Source organism: Bubalus bubalis, chromosome 5, assembly GCF_019923935.1.
Source record: "Bubalus bubalis isolate 160015118507 breed Murrah chromosome 5, NDDB_SH_1, whole genome shotgun sequence".
NCBI lineage: Eukaryota > Metazoa > Chordata > Mammalia > Artiodactyla > Bovidae > Bubalus > Bubalus bubalis.
This window is the reverse complement of record NC_059161.1, coordinates 61,936,658-61,956,789: the sequence shown is the minus strand read 5'-3', so window position 1 is coordinate 61,956,789 and position 20,132 is coordinate 61,936,658. Positions and strand designations below refer to the sequence as shown.

General features: G+C 38.9%; 1 protein-coding gene across 1 annotated transcript in view; it reads right to left on the bottom strand.

Moving 5' to 3' along the window:
• USH2A (usherin) overlaps nt 1–20,132 on the bottom strand; it is a 940,802-nt gene that overhangs the window by 412,868 nt on the left and 507,802 nt on the right. Inside the window, exons 36-37 of the mRNA XM_044943197.2 lie at nt 19,449–19,620; nt 12,996–13,143 (exon numbers count right to left, since the gene is read on the bottom strand). Coding sequence (XP_044799132.2) covers nt 12,996–13,143; nt 19,449–19,620 — 320 coding nt within the window. The remainder of the gene's footprint in view (nt 1–12,995; nt 13,144–19,448; nt 19,621–20,132) is intronic.

The following is a 20,132-nucleotide window of genomic DNA, read 5'->3' as shown; positions in this document are numbered from 1 at the left end:
ATCTATTGGGCTTTGATTTTCGGTAACCCACTAATGTAGTAATCTGTTGTTGTTTATTTGCTAATTCATGTCCAGTCTTTGCAACCCCATGGACTGTAGCCCACCAGGATCCTCTGTCCATAGGACTTCCCAGGCAAGAATACTGGAGGAGGTTGCCATTTCCTTCTTCAGGGGATCTTCCTGACCCAGGGATCGAACCCATGTCTCCTGCTTGGAGAGAGATTCTTTACCACAGAGTCACCGCAGTAATCTGATTCGTTGGCAAATATTTATGGAGGAGGTGCTTTGTGTCAGGAATGCTTGGAATACAGAAGTGATCAAAACAGTCCTGGCCCCCTGCCTTCAGAAACCTTTCAATCTAAGTGAGAAGACAGACTAAAAGCATTATGTGTATGTAAAACTGATTAACAAGAAAACCAGAATAAAACATGTGGGGTGAGGGAGGGAAGGCAGATACTAACCTAGTCCAGGTATGCTAGGAGATAAGGCTTATTTGAGACACTTATCTTTGAACTTGCATGAGAAGCAACTTCATCAAGAAGAAAATTTCATAAACCGTTATTTGATTAGTTACAGGAAAGATTTCAGTATCCTATCATTTTGCCTTTTCATACTGTTCATGGGAAAGACTAGAGATCTCTTCAAGAAATTAGAAAGACTGGAGATCTCTTCAAGAAAATTAGAGATACAAAGGGAACATTTCATACAAAGATGGGCTCCATAAAGGACAGAAATGATATGGACCTAACAGAAGCAGAAGATATTAAGAAGAGGTGGCAAGAATATACAGAAGAACTGTACAAAAAAGAGCTTCACAACCAAGATAATCATGATGGTGTGATCACTGACCTAGAGCCAGACATATTGGAATGTGAAGTCAAGTGGGCCTTAGAAAGCATCACTGCAAAGAAAGCTAGTGGAGGTGATGGAATTCCAGTTGAGCTCTTTCAAATCCTGAAAGATGATGCTGTGAAAGTGCTGCACTCAATATACCAGCAAATTTGGAAAACTCAGCAGTGGCCACAGGACTGGAAAAGGTCAGTTTTCATTCCAATCCCAAAGAAAGGCAATGCCAAAGAATGCTCAAACTACCACACAATTGCACTCATCTCACACGCTAGTAAAGTAATGCTCAAAATTCTCCAAGCCAGGCTTCAGCAATATGTGAACCGTGAACTTCCTGATGTTCAAGCTGGTTTTAGAAAAGGCAGAGGAACCAGAGATCAAATTGCCAACATCTGCTGGATCATCGAAAAAGCAAGAGAGTTCCAGAAAAAACATCTATTTCTGCTTTATTGACTATACCAAAGCCTTTGACTGTGTGGATCAGAATAAACTGTGGAAAATTCTGAAAGAGATGGGAATATCAGACCACCTGACCTGCCTCTTGAGAAACCTATATGCAGGTCAGGAAGCAACAGTTAGAACTGGACATGGAACAACAGACCAGTTCCAAATAGGAAAAGGAGTACATCAAGGATGTATATTGTCACCCTCCTTATTTAACTTATATGCTGATTACATCATGAGAAACCCTGGGCTGGAAGAAACACAAGCTGGAATCAAGATTGCCAGGAGAAATATCAATAACCTCAGATATGCAGATGACACCACCCTTATGGCAGAAAAAGAAGAGGAACTAAAAAGCCTCTTGATGAAAGTGAAAGAGGAGAGTGAAAAAGTTGGCTTAAAGCTCAACATTCAGAAAACTAAGAGCATGGCATCTGGTCCCATCACTTCATGGGAAATAGATGGGGAAACAGTGGAAACAGTGTCAGACTATTTTTTGGGGCTCCAAAATCACTGCAGATGGTGACTGCAGCCATGAAATTAAAAGATGCTTACTCCTTGGAAGGAAAATTATGACCAACCTAGATAGCATATTCAAAAGCAGAGACATTACTTTGCCAAAAAAGGTCCATCTAGTTAAGGCTATGGTTTTTCTGGTGGTCATGTATGGATGTGAGAGTTGGACTGTGAAGAAGACTGAGCGCCGAAGAATTGATGCTTTTGAACTGTGGTGTTGGAGAAGATATTCTTGCCTGGAGAATCCCAGGGACGGGGGAGCCTGGTGGGCTGCTGTCTATGGGGTCTCACAAAGTCGGACATGACTGAAGTGACTTAGCAGTTGGAGAAGATTCTTGAGAGTCCCTTGGACTGCAAGGAGATCCAACCAGTCCATTCTAAAGGAGATCAGTCCTGGGTGTTCATTGGAAGGAATGATGCTAAAGCTGAAACTCCAATACTTTGGCCACCTCATGCGAAGAGCTGACTCATTGGAAAAGACTCTGATTCTGGGAGGGACTGGGGGCAGGAGGAGAAGAGGACAACAGAGGATGAGATGGCTGGATGGCATCACTGACTCGATGGATGTGAGTCTGAGTGAACTCCGGGAGATGGTGATGGACAGGGAGGCCTGGCATGCTGCGATTTATGGGGTTGCAGAGAGTCGGACATGACTGAGCGACTGAACTGAACTGAACTGAATAAAGATTTCATAATAATAAATTGAAAATTTTCAATGAGATACAAGTGGATTGCTATTTAAAAATGAAACATCACAGGATTATTAAACAACGTACATCTAGAACTTTCAAGCACGGCTGTCCTTATTTACTTTAAAAATGTCTACTGTGCCAAAACAAAGTGTAACAAAATAGACTTTGTTTGATTACTTATTTACTTTTGTCAGTCTCAGAATAAGGGAAAGCTTTTACATTTATCCCACACCCAGTTCCCCCACCCCACTGCCAAATTCTGTGTGTGAAGAGTGGATTAAATGAGATTTAGGCATCAGTCAGGATCTCAGTAGAAATCTGATGACAACTAAAATGGACCATTGAGAAAACTTTAGTGCAGGCACTATTTACAGAGATGTGGGTAGAGTTAGGAGAAGGCAATGGCACCCCACTCTAGTACTCTTGCCTGGAAAATCCCATGGATGGAGGAGCCTGGTAGGCTGCAGTCCATGGGGTCGCTAAGAGCCGGACACGACTGAGCGACTTCACTTTCATGCTTTGGAGAAGGAAATGGCAACCCACTCCAGTGTTCTTGCCTGGAGAATCCCAGGGACAGGGGTGCCTGGTGGGCTGCCGTCTATGGGGTCGCACAGAGTCGGACATGACTGAAGCGACTTAGCAGCAGCAGCAGCAGGGTAGAGTTAAAGGAAAGCAGCAAGTGATAATAATGCATCCCCAGGTAGTAACTGTCAGGACTCCTAGGGGCCAATAAATATCTGTACATTTGCAGGTAAAGGATGAGAACAGACTCAGGAAGCTGGAGAAAGAACTGGAGTGACAGGAAAGGGCCACTGGATAAGAGCTGTAGCTTTTGGTGGAAGAAGGCCACCCTGGAGCCCAGAGCCTGGTAGAAAGTTCTGAGACTCCGTTCTCCTCTGACTCCTTTATCTCTTGCTGTTGCTGCCCAGGGACAACCAAAAGGAAAAGAGAGAGAGAGAGGAAGTCCACTGATGCTGTGAGCAAAGGTCAGTCTAGAAGGATGCAGGTCTGAGTGGAGGAAAGTACAGGAAGTATTTAAAGAAGTAAAAGAAAAATGTGCAACATAAAAACATTAAGGGAAATTATTATGTTGCATTGTATCATATTTTTGTACTTTTCTCTTATTCTCTTATGCTAATAATCAGTAAGATAGCTATGAGAAAATAAAAATATTATGTTGTGAGGTACAGTATATCAGGTTATTTAACACAGTTCTACAAATTCAGTTCTATGGATAATCCACAAAATGGATACTTAATTCCCACTGGCTCACTATCATAAGCAGTTTGAAGTTTATCACCTTTCTCTTTCCATAATGGTAGAATTTTTAAGGTGTTTAATTTTCACAGGGAAGCTGAATCATAATTGTCCATAAAGCACATCCACTGGGATATATATCTTTGTGCCTCTTCATCAGGTTATGTCAAATTGTATTTCCTAAGGTGCCCAATAGGTTGTCATATATAACCAAGGAAATTCAATACAAGTACACTATGATGTAAATTTAATACAAGGTATCTCTGTGTACACTGAAGAATTCTGTTTACTGTAAGAATTAAACAACAATGCTTTGGTGTGTCATAAAAATAACATGCATAGTGAATATAGATGCTCCAAACATATTTGTTTGTTTTTTTCCAGCGCAGTGTGGCAATGTGAATATCAACTGAGGTTTCCCCCCAAGGTCTGGATGATGATTGAATGTGGCAGATATTTCCCTGTGTGAATACTTGATCCTTCAATTAAAAAGGAAAAGGGAGAACAGCTTTCACAATGTGGAAGAATGCCTTATTACCGGTGTGCTCTCCTAAAAATGGAATCAACGGAATCTGAAAAAAGACTGTGCTTGGGAAATTCTACCTGACAAACTGATGGGAGGTGTTTCATAAAAGTTACACAAGGTTTGCTCAAAACTGTCAAGCCATTTTCCTAAGTGATTCACCAAATTCTATAATCCGTTTCTTCTATGAACTATCAGCATTTGCAGGAAAGAAAATAGATTCATATTCAGGCTATTTAAACTGAGTTCAAAATAAAACGTTAAAAACAGTTTAACCCTTAAAACCAGACAAAAATCAGGACAGAGATCTTAGAAATGTAGACCGTTGGCTCTGAGAATGAGATACTCAACCAGGAAGAGTATCTTAGAAAACTTCTGTATATATTTTCACATGGCTACATGGAATCCTACATTATGAGCATTTCTACACAAAAAGTAGAAGCAGAAAGGTTTGATGAAAAAAATCACGTATGTTTGAGTCATTCACACTTTGTTTTATATTACATTCCTAATCAACTAGCTATCTTGCTTAGAGGAATTAAGTTGCTTGAAAGTGAAAGTGAAGTCACTCAGTCGTGTCCGACTCTTTGTGACCCCATGGACTGTAGCCTACCAGGCTCCTCAGTCCGTGGAATTTTCCAGGCAAGAGTACTGGAGTGGGTTGCCATTTCCTTCTCTAAATTAAGTTGCTTAATATTTATAAATTTGAGTTTCCGCATCTGAATGTTGTACCTATTTCATGGGCTAGTTATGAAAGTGATAGTATCTGGCACATAGTTATAAATTGTAGCTATTAGTATTGGAGAAGGCAATGGCACCCCACTCCAGTACTCTTGCCTGGAAAATCCCGTGTATGGAGGAGCCTGGAAGGCTGCAGTCTGTGGGGTCGCTGAGGGTCGGACATGACTGAGCAACTTCCCTTTCACTTTTCACTTTCATGCATTGGAGAAGGAAATGGCAACTCACTCCAGTGTTCTTGCCTAGAGAATCCCAGGGACGGGGGAGCCTGGTGGGCTGCCGTCTATGGGGTCGCACAGAGTCGGACACGACTGAAATGACTTAGCAGTATTATTAGTATTAGCAGAAAATCAAATACTTCTTTCTCTGCATAGGTAGAGCACTTAATTAGCACTTACCCATACACCTTCATCGGAGAAGGCAATGGCAACCCACTCCAGTACTCTTGCCTGGAAAATCCCAGGGACGGCGGAGTCTGGTGGGCTGCCATCTGTGGGGTCGCACAGAGTTGGACACGCCTGAAGCGACTTAGTAGTAGTAGTATACACCTTCATGTATATACATTTAAAATTTTATTTCTCTATAGCCTTTCCTAAGGTGAAGGACAGCATATACAGTTAATTGGTATGCTTACCACCCATCCCTATAAGTGATATATATTAATATATGTGCAAAAAACTGAACTAAATATTCTTTCAATAATGTTCTATTGTCTTCATGGTATTATGCATAAATAAGCCTGCAAAAATAATCAACTTCTTAAAATTTTTTCTATTTTTCTTGAAAGTATTGGAACTTCCCTGATACACATTTGTGTATAAACTCTCACAAAGCTGGGTCAGTATAAAAGGCTGAACTAGGAAAATGTTTCCGTAGGCTCCTCAAGCATTGTTCCTTTCTCAAGGAGGCCCTGGGCCCCTTGTCTAATGGGTGCTCAGAGCTCATGCCCATTCTGTCTTTAGCAGATCATGATGGCGGTGACAATATGATAATACAGCGTGCTACACTGGCATGTAAAGCAGCCCCAGCATGCTGTGCTGTCTGTCTCCTTTCAGCAACCTAAGCATCACCAGGCAGAAGAATTCATATGCCAAATGCCTGGGTCTCTAATACATATTTTGAGTCTTCAGCAGGCCATGATGGAGATGCCTTTCCACTCTCTTTGAAACCACCCCACCTATATGACATAATTATAAGATGTGTTGTCAATGCGTATATACATGTACTGTATGTGTATGCTGGTGCTTCTCACATCAACACAATTACTATTTTAATATTGTCCTTGGGATCAGTAAACATGAATCCATCCAATAGCTATTTAATATCCATCTCCTCCTTGATTGGCATCCTGCCAAACCCGGAGACTAGAACAGCAAACAAGGTGAATAGAATCCATGCCCTCATGTGGGTCACAGTCTAACAGGGTAACTATTTTACATAAATTTACATAGGTAAAGACAATAGAGTGTTACAAGAAATTCTAAGTATTAATAAAGGATAAGAATTTAATTTTTATACTTTTAGTATTTTAAAAATACGTACATTCTAGTCAGTTTAAAATGTTACCCAATATGCTAGACATGGGCTTCTCTGGTGGCTCAGTGGTAAAGAATCCAACTGCCAATGCAAGAAACGCAGGTTTGATCCCTGGGTTGGGAAGATGCCCTGGAGAAGGAAATGGCACCCCACTCAAGTATTCTTGCTTGGAAAATCCCATGGACAGAGGAGCCTGGTAGGCTACAGTCCACAGGGTCACAAAAGAGTTGGACATGACAGACACTAAACTACAACATTATGCTAGACAACGAGGAGTACGTTTGGTAGAGTTGAATATCCATGCTGATTTTAGCAAAGTAGACCTCAAGTGGGAGGAATAAACATATTTCCAGACTCTATGACTGAAGCTTCTGAAGGAGATAAAGCTCATGAGAATTTGGAAGCTCTCAAAAGCATAATTCTAACCATGCAATTGTAATCTACACAATACAAGTCACACATTTCTTAGACAGTAACCCTTTGTGCTACATTTCATTGCAGGCTAATGGTATGACAAAGAGAGAATCAAGATCCTACAGAATAAATGGTTCTTATCCACCTCGGACCAAAAAGTAGCTCTTTTCAGAGGTTTGAAAATCCTGCCTGTAGTCGCCGCCTACAAAGAACACCTCTGCCAGAGGGAATGTGGACGGAAGGGGCTATGAGTAAAGAAAAGGAGCTAGAGTGTCACACCACCATTTTTTGCAGGTGTGTGAGGCAAGTCACCAGAATTAAGCAGGACACATTTGAAGGAAGCAGAGCCTTAGGTGTGAATCAAGTGATAATGACCCAGTACTTAAAGAATGGACTTGGCAGTCTAAAGCAATGAATAGTAAGCAGCATTCTTTACGATAGCAAAATTATGGAAACTTAAATGTCTGTCAATAAAAGATGGGTCATATAAGCTGTGGCTTCATTCAGTGGGATTCTACTCTGCCTTTCAAAAGAATGAAGCTGAGCTACACTTAACTGTTACAGAAAGATGCTTCTACCATACTAGGTGAGAAAAGGAAGTTGCACAACAAGACAAATAGTATGAACTCATGCTTGTTTAACAATTTTGTACATATTTCTTTATTAAAGTTATTAAACTATTAAAAGTTTGTTGATTGGCTTAAACTAATACAGCCCTTAATCTTGATTTTTTTTTCTGGTATATTTAAAGTTTAATTGCATTCTATTATATCCTCCCTACATTTTTAAAAATTTTTGTTGAGAAAACAGAACATGAAATTTACCATCTTAAGCATTTAAATGGATAGTAGGTTTTGAACTGTGGTGTTGGAGAAGACTCTTGAGAGTCCCTTGGACTGCAAGGAGATCCAACCAGTCCATTCAAAGGAGATCAGCCCTGGGATTTCTTTGGAAGAAATGATGCTAAAGCTGAAACTCCAGTACTTTGGCTACCTCATGCGAAGAGCTGACTCATTGGAAAAGACTCTGATGCTGGGAGGGATTGGGGGCAGGAGGAGAAGGGGATGACAGAGGATGAGATGGCTGGATGGCATCACTGACTCGATGGATGTGAGTCTGAGTGAACTCCGGGAGTTGGTGATGGACAGGGAGGCCTGGCGTGCTGTGATTCATGGGGTCGCAAAGGGTCGGACACAACTGAGCGACTGAACTGAACTGAACTAATAGTAGTATTAATATTAATTGCAGACACCTTGTTGGGCAAGATCTCTAGAACTTTCTCATCTTATAAAATTGAAACCTTATATTCACTGAACAGTGACTCTCCATTCCCCTCCCTACCAACTCCCAACCCCTGGTATCCACACTCTATGTATTTGACTACTTTAGATACTGCATATATATGGAGTCATGTCATATCTCTCTTTACGTGACAGGTTTTACTCAGCATAATGTTCTCAGGCTTCATCCATGTTGTAACATGTGATAATGTCCTCCTTTTTTTAAAGGTGGAATAACATTCCATTGCAAACATATGCAAGATTTTATTTATCCATTCTTTTGTCCATGAACATTGGGTTCCCTCCATCTCTTGACTATTGTGAATAACTCTGCTATGAACATGGGTGCACAAATATCTCTTCAAGATCCTGTTTTCAATTCTTTTGGCTAAATACTCAGAATTTAGCTATATCATATAATAATTCTATTCTTAATATTTTGAAGATTTTTCCATACTGGTTCACATAACAGCTGCATCAATCTGCATTCCCACCAATAATGAACAAGGTTTCTAATTTCTTTGTCCTTGTCAGCACTTGTTATTTTCTGTGTGTTTTTTTTTAACCGTGATAATCAACATATTTTTAATGGAGCACTGATTATGTGTCAGGCACTATTCTGACACAAGAGCAGCTGGGATAGCACTGAACAAAAGATGCCAGAACAAGAAGAGTTCTCTCAGACTATGGAGCATGTCCTGAAGCCAAGAGCACACTTCCCAGCACAAACTGTGGAGCGGGACCCAGCTGCAGAGAAAAGAAGAGAATGCAACCAAATAAAGCAAGAGCCCATTCTCCTAAGCCCCAGGAAAGGATTTTCCCCAGGCTTTAATGAGTAGGAGCTGATTGTTTAAATCAGAATCAGTTATAAAGCAGAGAGTCTGTTTTCTAAGCCATGCTGGCTAAAGGTTACCAATTGCTTAATGGGTAAAAACTGGATATTTATATAACACCTTTAAACTTTTCATATTTTGTCATTATTGTTATTCAGTTGCTCAGTCATATCCAACTTTTTGTGACTCTGTAGACTGCAGCATGCCAGGTTTCCCAGTCCTTCACTATCTCTCTGACTCAATTCATGTCCACTGAGTTGGTGATGCCATCCAACCATCTCATCCTCTGCTGCCCCCTTCTCCTGCCCTCAGTCTTTCCCAGCCTTCAAAATACATATATTTTGTCATATATAGGTATGCGTTTAGAAATATTTCTTATTACAGAAAGTCAGTTTACTGTTTCTCAACATTTGTTTCTCACGTTTATAAAGTCCTAATAAAATAATCTCTTTAGGTATATGACTGACCAATAAAGTCAGGATTTTGTAGCCTAGTGTGTGCAAAATCAGATAATCAGTACCCGTTACACAATATGACTGTCTAAATGTGTATATAAACCTGGATATACCTCAACTTTTATTTTGACTGTGCCATAGGCATGTGGGACCAACCCTAGTTCCCTAACCAGGAATCGAATCCATGTTTCCTGCAGTGGAATCATGGCGATTTAACTGCCGGACCACCAGGAAAGTCCCCAGCACTAATCCAGCATTTTGAAGATAACAAGTCAATGGGGTATTTATGATTATTCACATCTTTGGTTGTACCACTAGAATCCACTCCTCCAGTCAATGTCCCCCAGATGGTTCTAATAATCAGACAGGTTTGAGAAAATCATTTGAAAAGGTATCTTTAGTAACGTAGGTTTGAAACCTGTTTTCCAATTGCATTACTCTTCTGCAGCATAGTCAGAAATGAGAAAGCAACCATAATGCAGCTATATTTTAATATGGACCTAGTTCCATTATGTTTGCACTAGGCATGCTTGTGAAGTTGCTCAGTCATGTCCGACTCTCTGCGACCCCATGGACTGTAGCCTACCAGGCTCCTCCATCCATGGGATTTTCCAAGCAAGAATACTGGAGTGGGTTGCCATTTCCTTCTCCAGGGGATCTTCCCAACCCTGGGATTGAACCCCAGTCTCCTGCATTGTGGGCAGACACTTTACCATCTAAGCTACCAGGGAAGGCATGCTTGAGAAGAAAAAAATTTAAAATTCTTAATTCAAATGCAAAATCCAAATTCTATAAAGACCAACCCTAGTCCCAGACTCCACACGGTTAAAAAAAATATATTTGGGGAACACATACATTTCAAACAAATACATTTCAGGAACTGACCTGTAACTACTTCTACCCTCTCTGTTGGCATCATCAGAGAGTCAGGACTCTACAGTATGTATGCCACTGATTAAATGAAATTTTCACAAGAAGTAACTAAATGAAATAAGTATTATTAAGTCCCAACAGAAAGTACTCCATTGTGCTCGGCTTCATGAAGGTAAAAAGAAATAAATGATTTGTCATCCGTATCATCATCTGTTAGGGCTTCCCTGATGGCTCAGCAGTAAAAAGTCTACCTGCAATACAGGAAACAAGAGATGTGGCTTTGATCCCTGGGTCATGAGGATCCCCTGGAGTAGATAATGGCAACCCCTCCTTCTTGTCCCATGGAGAGATGAGCCTGGCAGGCTACAGTCCATATGGGTTGGAAAGAGTCAGACACAACTGAGTGAGCACACAGCACACGCATCTTCTGGTAGGTGTGTTGGACATGTACTCAGATAAATTTGATCCAAGGATGAATGAGGTGTGTGCCATGATGAAGGCAAGGGAAGAGGTTATATGGTCATGAGAAGATGGGAAGCTTGATTTACATTCAAGAAAGGGTGGAATGATTTCATAAAATAGAAGGCCTATATTTAGCCCCAAGGACTGAGTTAGACTTCTCCAGATAAAGATGGAGAGATGGTTGGGATTGTTAACTCCAATTTTATAATCCAAGGAAACTGGGCTTCATGAATTTAGTAAATTTTCTAAAGTTACCCAGTTATTTCTCATCAGAGATAACATCTGAATCTAGGCCTATTTGACACCATACTAAAGCGTTTCAACCCTACACCAAGCTGTGAGTATCCCAGGCAGCTAAAGTGGAAAGCATGCTACAAGGCTGAACCAATGCAGGCTGAGCCACAAGTTGGGGGTGATCTGAATGTCTGACTAAAGAATCTGGACTTTATTCTTTGGGGGTTTAGGGGGACATGTAGGAGCTTTGAAAACTGATGAAGTGACAAGACGTCCTCTAACCATCAGATTATCTTTCTCTAGACAATGGACAATTGGAATAAAACACTGGAAAATTTGAGGAGAGTGGGGAGATAAGCAGTGGAGGGAATAAATCTTTTTTTTTTTTAATGAAAACTATTACAAAAAAATATCTAACCATTACCCCACAATAAAAGCTCTAAAATCTCTGATGCGATTAAACAAAAGATTTTAGAATGAGCAAACATGTTAGCACCATTCTTCTAAATCTCACAAATTCTTATTGTTCAATGAATATATTTTAAAGTTGCTTGTAAATATATAAAACATAATACACAAAAATTCTTTGAAATGTAGAAAGTATTCTCTAGTCAACCTAGGATTCTAGGTTCAATGATAGTGGCAACCACAGATTAGGATGAAAGGAAGTGTCTATTAATACTATACAAGTCATATAATAGCATTTAAGAGCAATGCAGTTGAGGTAAATCATTAACATTTTCATTGCCATCTATGGACTGGAATTCTTTGTGGGGCACACAGCATGATAAGATTAACCGTTTAAGTATCAAACAGATACTCATTTTTTTTCATTAGGAAATTTGTAATAGTACAGGGATAACTTCAAGAGTAGAGATAATCACTCACTCTAATTATTAGAGCTCTCCCCATTACCTCAAATATATCTCGTGCATTTGCCAAAAGTTTAATTAAAATGAGATGACTGGAATAATTAATATCATAGTAAACATAAGACAAACTAATACAATTGTAATTCTTTTTCTTTCTTTCTGGCTACGCTAAAAGAAGCCATTTCAATTTTCAGTAATGAGTTACTTAAAACAGTTTCTATGATATTAAAAGTCTTCTTGATGTTTGTCTTAAAGAGGAGCAAAATTTGACGTTATGTAAGCTTGTCCAGTGTGGAAAAATGACACTATGCTGGCTGTAAATTAAAGATATTTCCAACAAATTAATAAAGCAATTTCTATCCCAAGTTATTACAAATTCTTTATATAAGATTTTATTTTAGCACACTTTAACTGGCTGATCTAATTCTCTAAACTATGCAAGGGCAGATATATATCACTTAGAAATATATACAATCCATTTCAAGTCAAACAAGAATAAATGTATATATACTTAATGTATGCATTGTTCAAAAACCTCATGCTGAAATATTTATAAATAACATATTAAAAATACAGAGTTCCAAGTGGTCTCTTTTAAGATAAACTTATTAAAGCAAGAGCATTTTGAAAGACAATATGTGCATGAACTTTCTATCTCCCTACTTCTCCAAGAAAGAAGTAATGACTGTCAAAAACAGAAAGTCATTGAAAATATAACGTCACTCTCACAAGGGTGTTCTTTGGGAATCCTGGTTTGTTCTCTTCACCTCTCCTGGAACATAGGAAACTATAAGATGCAGTACATAAGAACTATCAAAAGGGAGCACTTTTGAGCCACCAAAACCTGCCTGTGAGCCTAAAAACCACAATCTTCCAACTACAGACAATGATACTATCTCAGGTATTTTATGTGCTAAAATGATCATTAAAAATTAAGCACCACATATAAGCTGCCATTTAGAATATTAATTTACCTTTGCTAATCATCTTTTTAACTTGAGGCTAAAAGAGTTCACTTACCATTCGGATACTCAGGCTCAGTCCAGGAGATGTTAAAGGAGTGAGAGGAGTCTGGGTTCACTCTGGGAGCCGGCACGCCTTCGGGGGTCCTCTCCTCAGTCCGGGCCTGGCTGGCCTTACTCACTGTGCAGCCGCCCCCCGTGCAAGCCTGGACAGAGAGGCGAGAAAAGCACATAGCACTCTGGGGCCCCGGAGTTGAGACGGGCATTTAAGAGACAGAGTTCATTGTAAGAGTTTCAGACCCTTGGAAATAATGCTCTCTGTCCCCTCCCCCCAAATAAATTTGTTTCATTGCTGAGGTGTAACATTTAATTAGTTTGCTTTTTCGGACATGAGATAGCCACCTCCAAAAACTAAATAATAACCCAGAGTGTAAGAACGTATGACTTATATTCCAAGTTAGAATCTAGAGATGGGGCATATATTGACCAAGTAAATAGTCATGATGAAATTATCCTCACAGAAAACTTCCTAGAATGACTCAAACGAATACATACCTATGAAAAAATACTAGAGAATGAATGCTACTTCAAGATAAAACACATGATTTCTACTCTCCGCCCCCCCCCCCCCGAAAAAAAAAAGATACACAGAAAATATGTGAAGTGCTCAGATGCTCGGTTGTGTTCAACTCTTTGCAACCCCATGGGCTGCAGCCTGCCAGGCTCCTCTGTCCTGTCAAGATTCTCCTGTCAAGAATACTGGAGTGGGTTGCCATTTCCTCCTCCAGGGGATCTTCCTGACCCAGGGATTTAACCCACGTCTCTTATATCTCCTGCATTGGTAGGCAGATTCTTTACCGCTAGTTGCTTCTTCAGCTCAGTTCAGTTCAGTCGCTCAGTCATGTCCGACTTTTTGTGACCCCATGAATTGCAGCACTCCAGGCCTCCCTGTCCATCACCAACTCCCAGAGTTCACCCAAACTCATGTCCATCGAGTCGGTGATGCCGTCCAGCCATCTCATCCTCTGTTGTCCCCTTCTCCTCCTGCCCCCAATCCCTCCCAGCATCAGGGTCTTTTCCAATGAGTCAACTCTTCACTTGAGGTGGCCAGAGTATTGGAGTTTCAGCTTTAGCACCAGTCCTTCCAAAGAACACCCAGGGGAAGCCCCAGTAGTGTGAACAATACGTTTAAAGTATGACACAATGTGAAATCAAATAAAACAATATTCCTCATAAATTTGCAGTGAAGCAGTTGTTGAATGACCGTTTAGTGGCTTAAAGGGTGAAGTCATTAACTGACGTGTCAGAGAACTGAGCTTCATCACATGGCTAAAAAACTTAAACTGATCACAGAACCCCTCAATTCCCTAATGAAGGAGGTATAGTAATGCTAGAAATGGAATAATGGATGTTAAGATATTCAGAAACTTCTGTGTGCATTTTCATTGTAAACTGTCAATAATTCCAAATAAATGATTCAGTCTATTAGGAAAATATCATCCCTACATAACCTATTGGATAAGCCTTTCTCCAGAACACAGAGTTTTTCCAGCCTCTATCTGCTAGTAAATTTAGCCATTATGTCTTTACATAACAGCTATTTGAAAACTAAAGTTTTTTCCAGTACCTTTAAAGTCACAACTGTAATTACACAAACAAACATAAAAATCTTTCAAAAAGCATGAAATTTCATCAAGAGCAGTAAGAAAATTAAGCAAAATCCTAGGACAAAGTATAAAGCAGGTAGTTATTCATTTTCATTGCAGGTAGCTATGACTAATATTAAAAAATGAAACACTGGGCTTGGAGCTTGCTATTCACTTAGATATTGAAGGGATAAATTTTTGATACTTAAAGCAGTTGGTATTTTTTCATAAAGACAGGAGAAAGCTGATTGACTTTGGAAGGTATTTTCTTATATTGACATATACTACTTATAAAGTGCTGCTGTTGCTGCTGCTAAGTCGCTTCAGTCATGTCCGACTCTGTGCGACCCCATAGACAGCAGCCCACCAGGCTCTGCTGTCCCTGGGATTCTCCAGGCAAGAACACTAGAGTGGGTTGCCATTTCCTTCTCCAATGCATGAAAGTGAAAAGTGAAAGTAAAGTCGCTCAGTAAGTGTCTGACTCTTCGTGACTCCATGGACTTCAGCCTACCAGGCTCCTCCATCCATGGGATTTTCCAGATAAGAGTACTGGAGTGGGTTGCCATTGCCTTCTCCATAAAGTGCTGCAAATAGTTGGAAATTCTTCACTAAAAGTGTTAGTGACAGTAAATGGTCAGTAGACATGGAGATCAATTTCACTTATTGTAAGAAGACAACGGGAACCCATGTCTTGAGTATAATTTCTCAGCATAAGCAAGTTTCAGAGGAGCTAAACTGTGGCCTGAGCATGAAACTGCATTAAGATTGGGGACCTAATTAACCTCTGTGGTTTCTTCTAATGCTCAGCTGTGGGATGTGCATACCTATGTAAGAAGTAAACTATACTCCTCCTGAGAACAGAATCTTTGCAAATAAAGAGAAGTCAATTGAGCTTGTGATTCAAAACTCTAGGACATGTCACTGTTTGCCCGAGAAGAAACTACCTGAACATTAAAACAGAAAAATTAAGACAAAATATTTCCAGTGTGCTAAAAGTCGACCAGAAAACATAGAAAAAGAGGTATTGTGAGACAGTTATTGAAGGAAAATCATCAAAGGAACATCCTTTTCAGTGCATAGAAAGAGATAAAGCCATCTACTTGGATCCTAGATTTTCCTTTTTTTTCCTTAGGAGGGGAAAAATGTTGCAGCATGTTATTCTGAAACTCAACCCACACTGGGATTTATTTCTAATAGTCTATTTGTTACTATTATGTTTCTTATTCGTGGCCTGAGAATTTCCCCCGCCAACTCTCCCAAAGAAACGCTGTATGTTCTATGTTTCATTTCATTGTATATATATATATATATATATATATATAGATAGATTTAAAAGAGAATTATGAATTAAAACTTACTTTGTTTTGAGAACTTTATGGGATAGAAAATTCTGAAATAAATGAGGACGTCCTCTGGTTTGGAAGGACTGTTTGTTGGGCTGTGTCATCAAAGACCCATAAACTAGTAACTTGATAAAAAAGCCTCTTAAGGATTCAAGGAATTTGGAGAGAATTTTTCTTTCTTTTTTTTTTTTTTAATTTTATTTTTAAACTTTACAAAATTGTATTAGTTTTGCCAAATATCAAAATGAATCCGCCACAGGTATACATGTGTTTCCCATCCTGAACCCTCCTCCCTCCTCTGACATTTTACAGCAAGTTACTTGATTCATATCAGGTCTCAGATTCTCTGTGAAATAAATATTCTCAGTGTTCATTCATTCATTCAAGAATCAATCATGAGCTTCGTTTCCAGATACTATGCTTAATTCTGCAGACAGAACTTTTAAATATGCAGTCTCTACCCCTTTGGATTTTATAATATAACATTAAAAAGCCTAAGATCATGGCATCCTGTCCCATCACTTCATGGCAAATCAAAGTGGGGGAAAGTGGAAACAGTGACAGATTTTATTTTCCCGGGCTCCAAAATCACTGTGGGTGGTGACTGTAGCCATGAAATTAAAAGATGCTTGCTCCTTGGAAGGAAAGCTGTGGCAATCCTAGAGAACATATTAAATCATGACCTAACTTTTCTGACAAATGACCATATAGTCAAAGCTATGGTTTTTCCAAACCTTTGGAAAAGTCATATACAGATGTGAGAGTTGGACCATAAAGAAGGCTAAGTGCCAAAGAATTGATGCTTTCAAAATATGGTGCTGGAGAAGACTCTTGAGAGTCCCTTGCACAGCAAAGAGATAAAACCAGTCAATCCTAAAGGAAGGGCTTCCCTGATAGCTCGGTTGGTAAAGAATCCGCCTACAATGCAGGAGACCCTGGTTCTATTCATGGGTAAGGAAGATTCACTGGAGAAGGAATAAGCTACCCACTCCAGTATTCTAGTGCTTTCCTTGTGGATCAGCTGGTAAAGAATCCCCCCACAATGTGGGAGACCTAGGTTTAATCTCTGGGTTGGGAAGATCCCCTGGAGAAGGGAAAGGCTACCCACTCTAGTATTCTGGCCTGGAGAATTCCATGGACTGTATAGTCCATGGGGTCACAAAGAGTTAGACACCAATCAGACAGGACTGAGTGACTTTCACTTTCAATCTTAAAGGAATTCAATTCTGAATATTCATTGGAAGGACGGACACTGAAGCTGAAGCTCCAATACTTTGGCCACCTGATGCGAAACTCATTGGAAAAGACCTTGGGAAAGGGATGAGGGCAGGAGAAGTGGGTGACAGAGGTTGAAATGGTTGGATAGGATCACCGACTCAGTGGATACGAGCTTGAGCAAACTCCAGGAGATAGTGGGGGACAGGGAAGCCTGGCATGCTGCGGTCCATGGAGTCACAAAGAGTCAGACACAACTTAGCGACTGAACAACAACAGGGAAAACTACACGAAACCACATGAAGTAACATACCTGCTCCAGTCTGGAGTAAATCATATGGAACCCGCATGTATTTTTCTCTAATGCCTGCCTAAATGCTTTGTATCTGTATGTTTTGTTTCCTAGTCCTCAGTCAATATGCTAAGATTATCTACAAAGGCAGCTCCACTTGGCTGAGAACCTGATCTCCATCTATTAATCTAATGACCTTGAAAGCCAGTTATCCTGTTGAAAGCGTGAAATATACACGAGTTCCTCAATTAACCAAGATGAACCTAAAATGTTCTGGTTCATTTAATTTACCTGTTAACAGAGTTAAAGTAAAAAACCTTTTAGTTGAATACTTTTTGAAAATACGTCAGTGTATATTCTGCCCTAAAAACACAGTGAAATCAAAAATAATATGAGCAAATTTACTTTCCTAACAAGACTTAGGGCAAAGACTCTTGCATCTTTATGACATCTTGCATCGACATTATTCAGTGGCTGACAGGTCTCCTTTGACTTCACAGAATATTATTTGGGGTCAACTTTTTAGCATCATAGAATTTTAGGGCTCAAAGATACATTAAAAATCACTTAATTCAAAGTCCTAATTTTAGGCTTGAAGAACATAAGACTCAGTGCAATTAAGTGAATTTTTCAGGTCATTCAGTTAGTAGCAAATCTGAATTAATATTCAAGAAAGTGGACTCCCAATCTAATTGTATTTATTTTTCAAGGTATTACAGACTTATAAAACATAGGAGATTCAGGTGGGTCTTCATTTACTGTGCAAAATATCCTAAAAATTGTCTGTGTTTCATACTCTTGGCCTCCTTCTAATAAAAGCCAAGAGTAACACAATTTCTGTTTAATTTTGGTTGTTTCTAAGCAACAGGGGCTTTTCTTATTTTGATATCACCACTGTTTTGAAGTGATGTGGATTTCTGTATTGGCTTTTGAAAATCAAGTTAATACACTTCTTATATCTTGGGCGAAAAAGCTAAGAAATTAAATTGCTGATTCAGAAACCCATCTGTGTGCTGAACACCTAGGCGCATGGAGACAGTTCTGAAAAGAATTTTTAACATTGTCTGATTGCCCTTGTTATGTGGTGTCAGGTCAGACAGTTAGCAACAGTTGAATGTAGTTTATTTTCTCGTGGTATAATATTTAGAGCATTCAAGAGCATGTTAAGTAAAATGAATGCATACACAGTGTCTACATAAATGTAAATTTATTCATAATCAAGAGCAGAATATTTTCTATGGCATTTATCAAAGCAAATATCCTTATATAGGTATTGCTATAAAATGAAGAGTGTGTTTAAAACAAATAGGGACAATCTCATGTTTATATTCAGTTATTTTCAGATATGCTATTAAACTTAAAAAAGATTATATTTCATCAAAAAAACAAAGGAAACTACTGAGTATAAATTCCACAGTAATATCAAGGTCTTTTAAAAGATCTTTGTGTAAAAGTACTATTTTGCATTAAAAAAAATGCTATTGCCTGTCTAAACTATGTTGATTCTAGGGTTTTATTAAGTGACTGTTATTTTGAGATAGAAATGTAATGTAAACCAGAATATAATAACAATCAAGAATATTTGAGGGTCATTTAAATCTTAATTTAAAAATATAAGCCCTACATGTTCATACCATGCATTGCTTTTTGAATGAATACAAGCCCCATCAGGAAATAGCCCTAGTAATCCAAGCATTTTCTGAAAAACCCTCAACAATTATAACATTCTACAAATAATAAAAAAAGAAATAATTTCTGATAACCCCAAATTAGATTTGGAAAAATCTCCTGTTTCAGATGGTTATTCTATCATTTTGCATAACAAAATATAAATACGTAGGTATTAGATCAGAAATATTTTCACTTTGCATGTGAAGTGAGTTTTCAGTGTAAATAGCAATACAAGAGATTTTTGGTTTTTTTTAGAGTGAGAGATGGAGAGAAGATGAGACAAAAGGGAAGCAGCAAGGAGAGTGATGAGGACAGACAAAGTGATAAAAATAAAGCAAACTTACTGCCAGTTTGATGAGATATTTATTACCAGGTAAAAGGTACTGCAGAGTGTGATCCTGAAAAAGTTCTGTGCTGTTATAGATGACATCCCAAACTGTAAAATCATGTGTGTGATTTGAAATATATAACATATAACGCTCCAGAATTCCATTTACTTTTCTTGGTTGTTTCCACCTGGGAATAAAAAAAAATAGCATTATAATCATCATACATTCAAGTCAAATCTGAAATGTGCAGGATTTTTTAAAGACACATACGAGCTTGGATTTATGCCATTGTAAAGAAACACACTGAGAGCTCAACAGTAATTCACTTAAAAAATACCAAGTAGTAATTAGATGTCTATTCTGAATGGTACAGAAATAAGACATAGTGCCTGCTTTCTAGTTATTTATCATCTTAATTAGCTAATAATACAAAAAATGTAGGAGTGAGTGCTTGATTTTGAACTCGGGCCGTGGAACAACAATTGGGAGAAGGAGAATGTCTGAGAACTTCTGAGAAATGAGAGGGAAAGATAATAGTATAATTTTCATGTCACAGAAAGATGCAGCAATCTAACACAGAGTTTCAGTATGCAACTATTGAAGAAAAGTTGAGATTGGAAAGGCTGAAGTAAGGAGCAAATTAAGATTCCTGGAATGAAGTGACACACTACCTGGATACATAAGATCATATCCTTGATG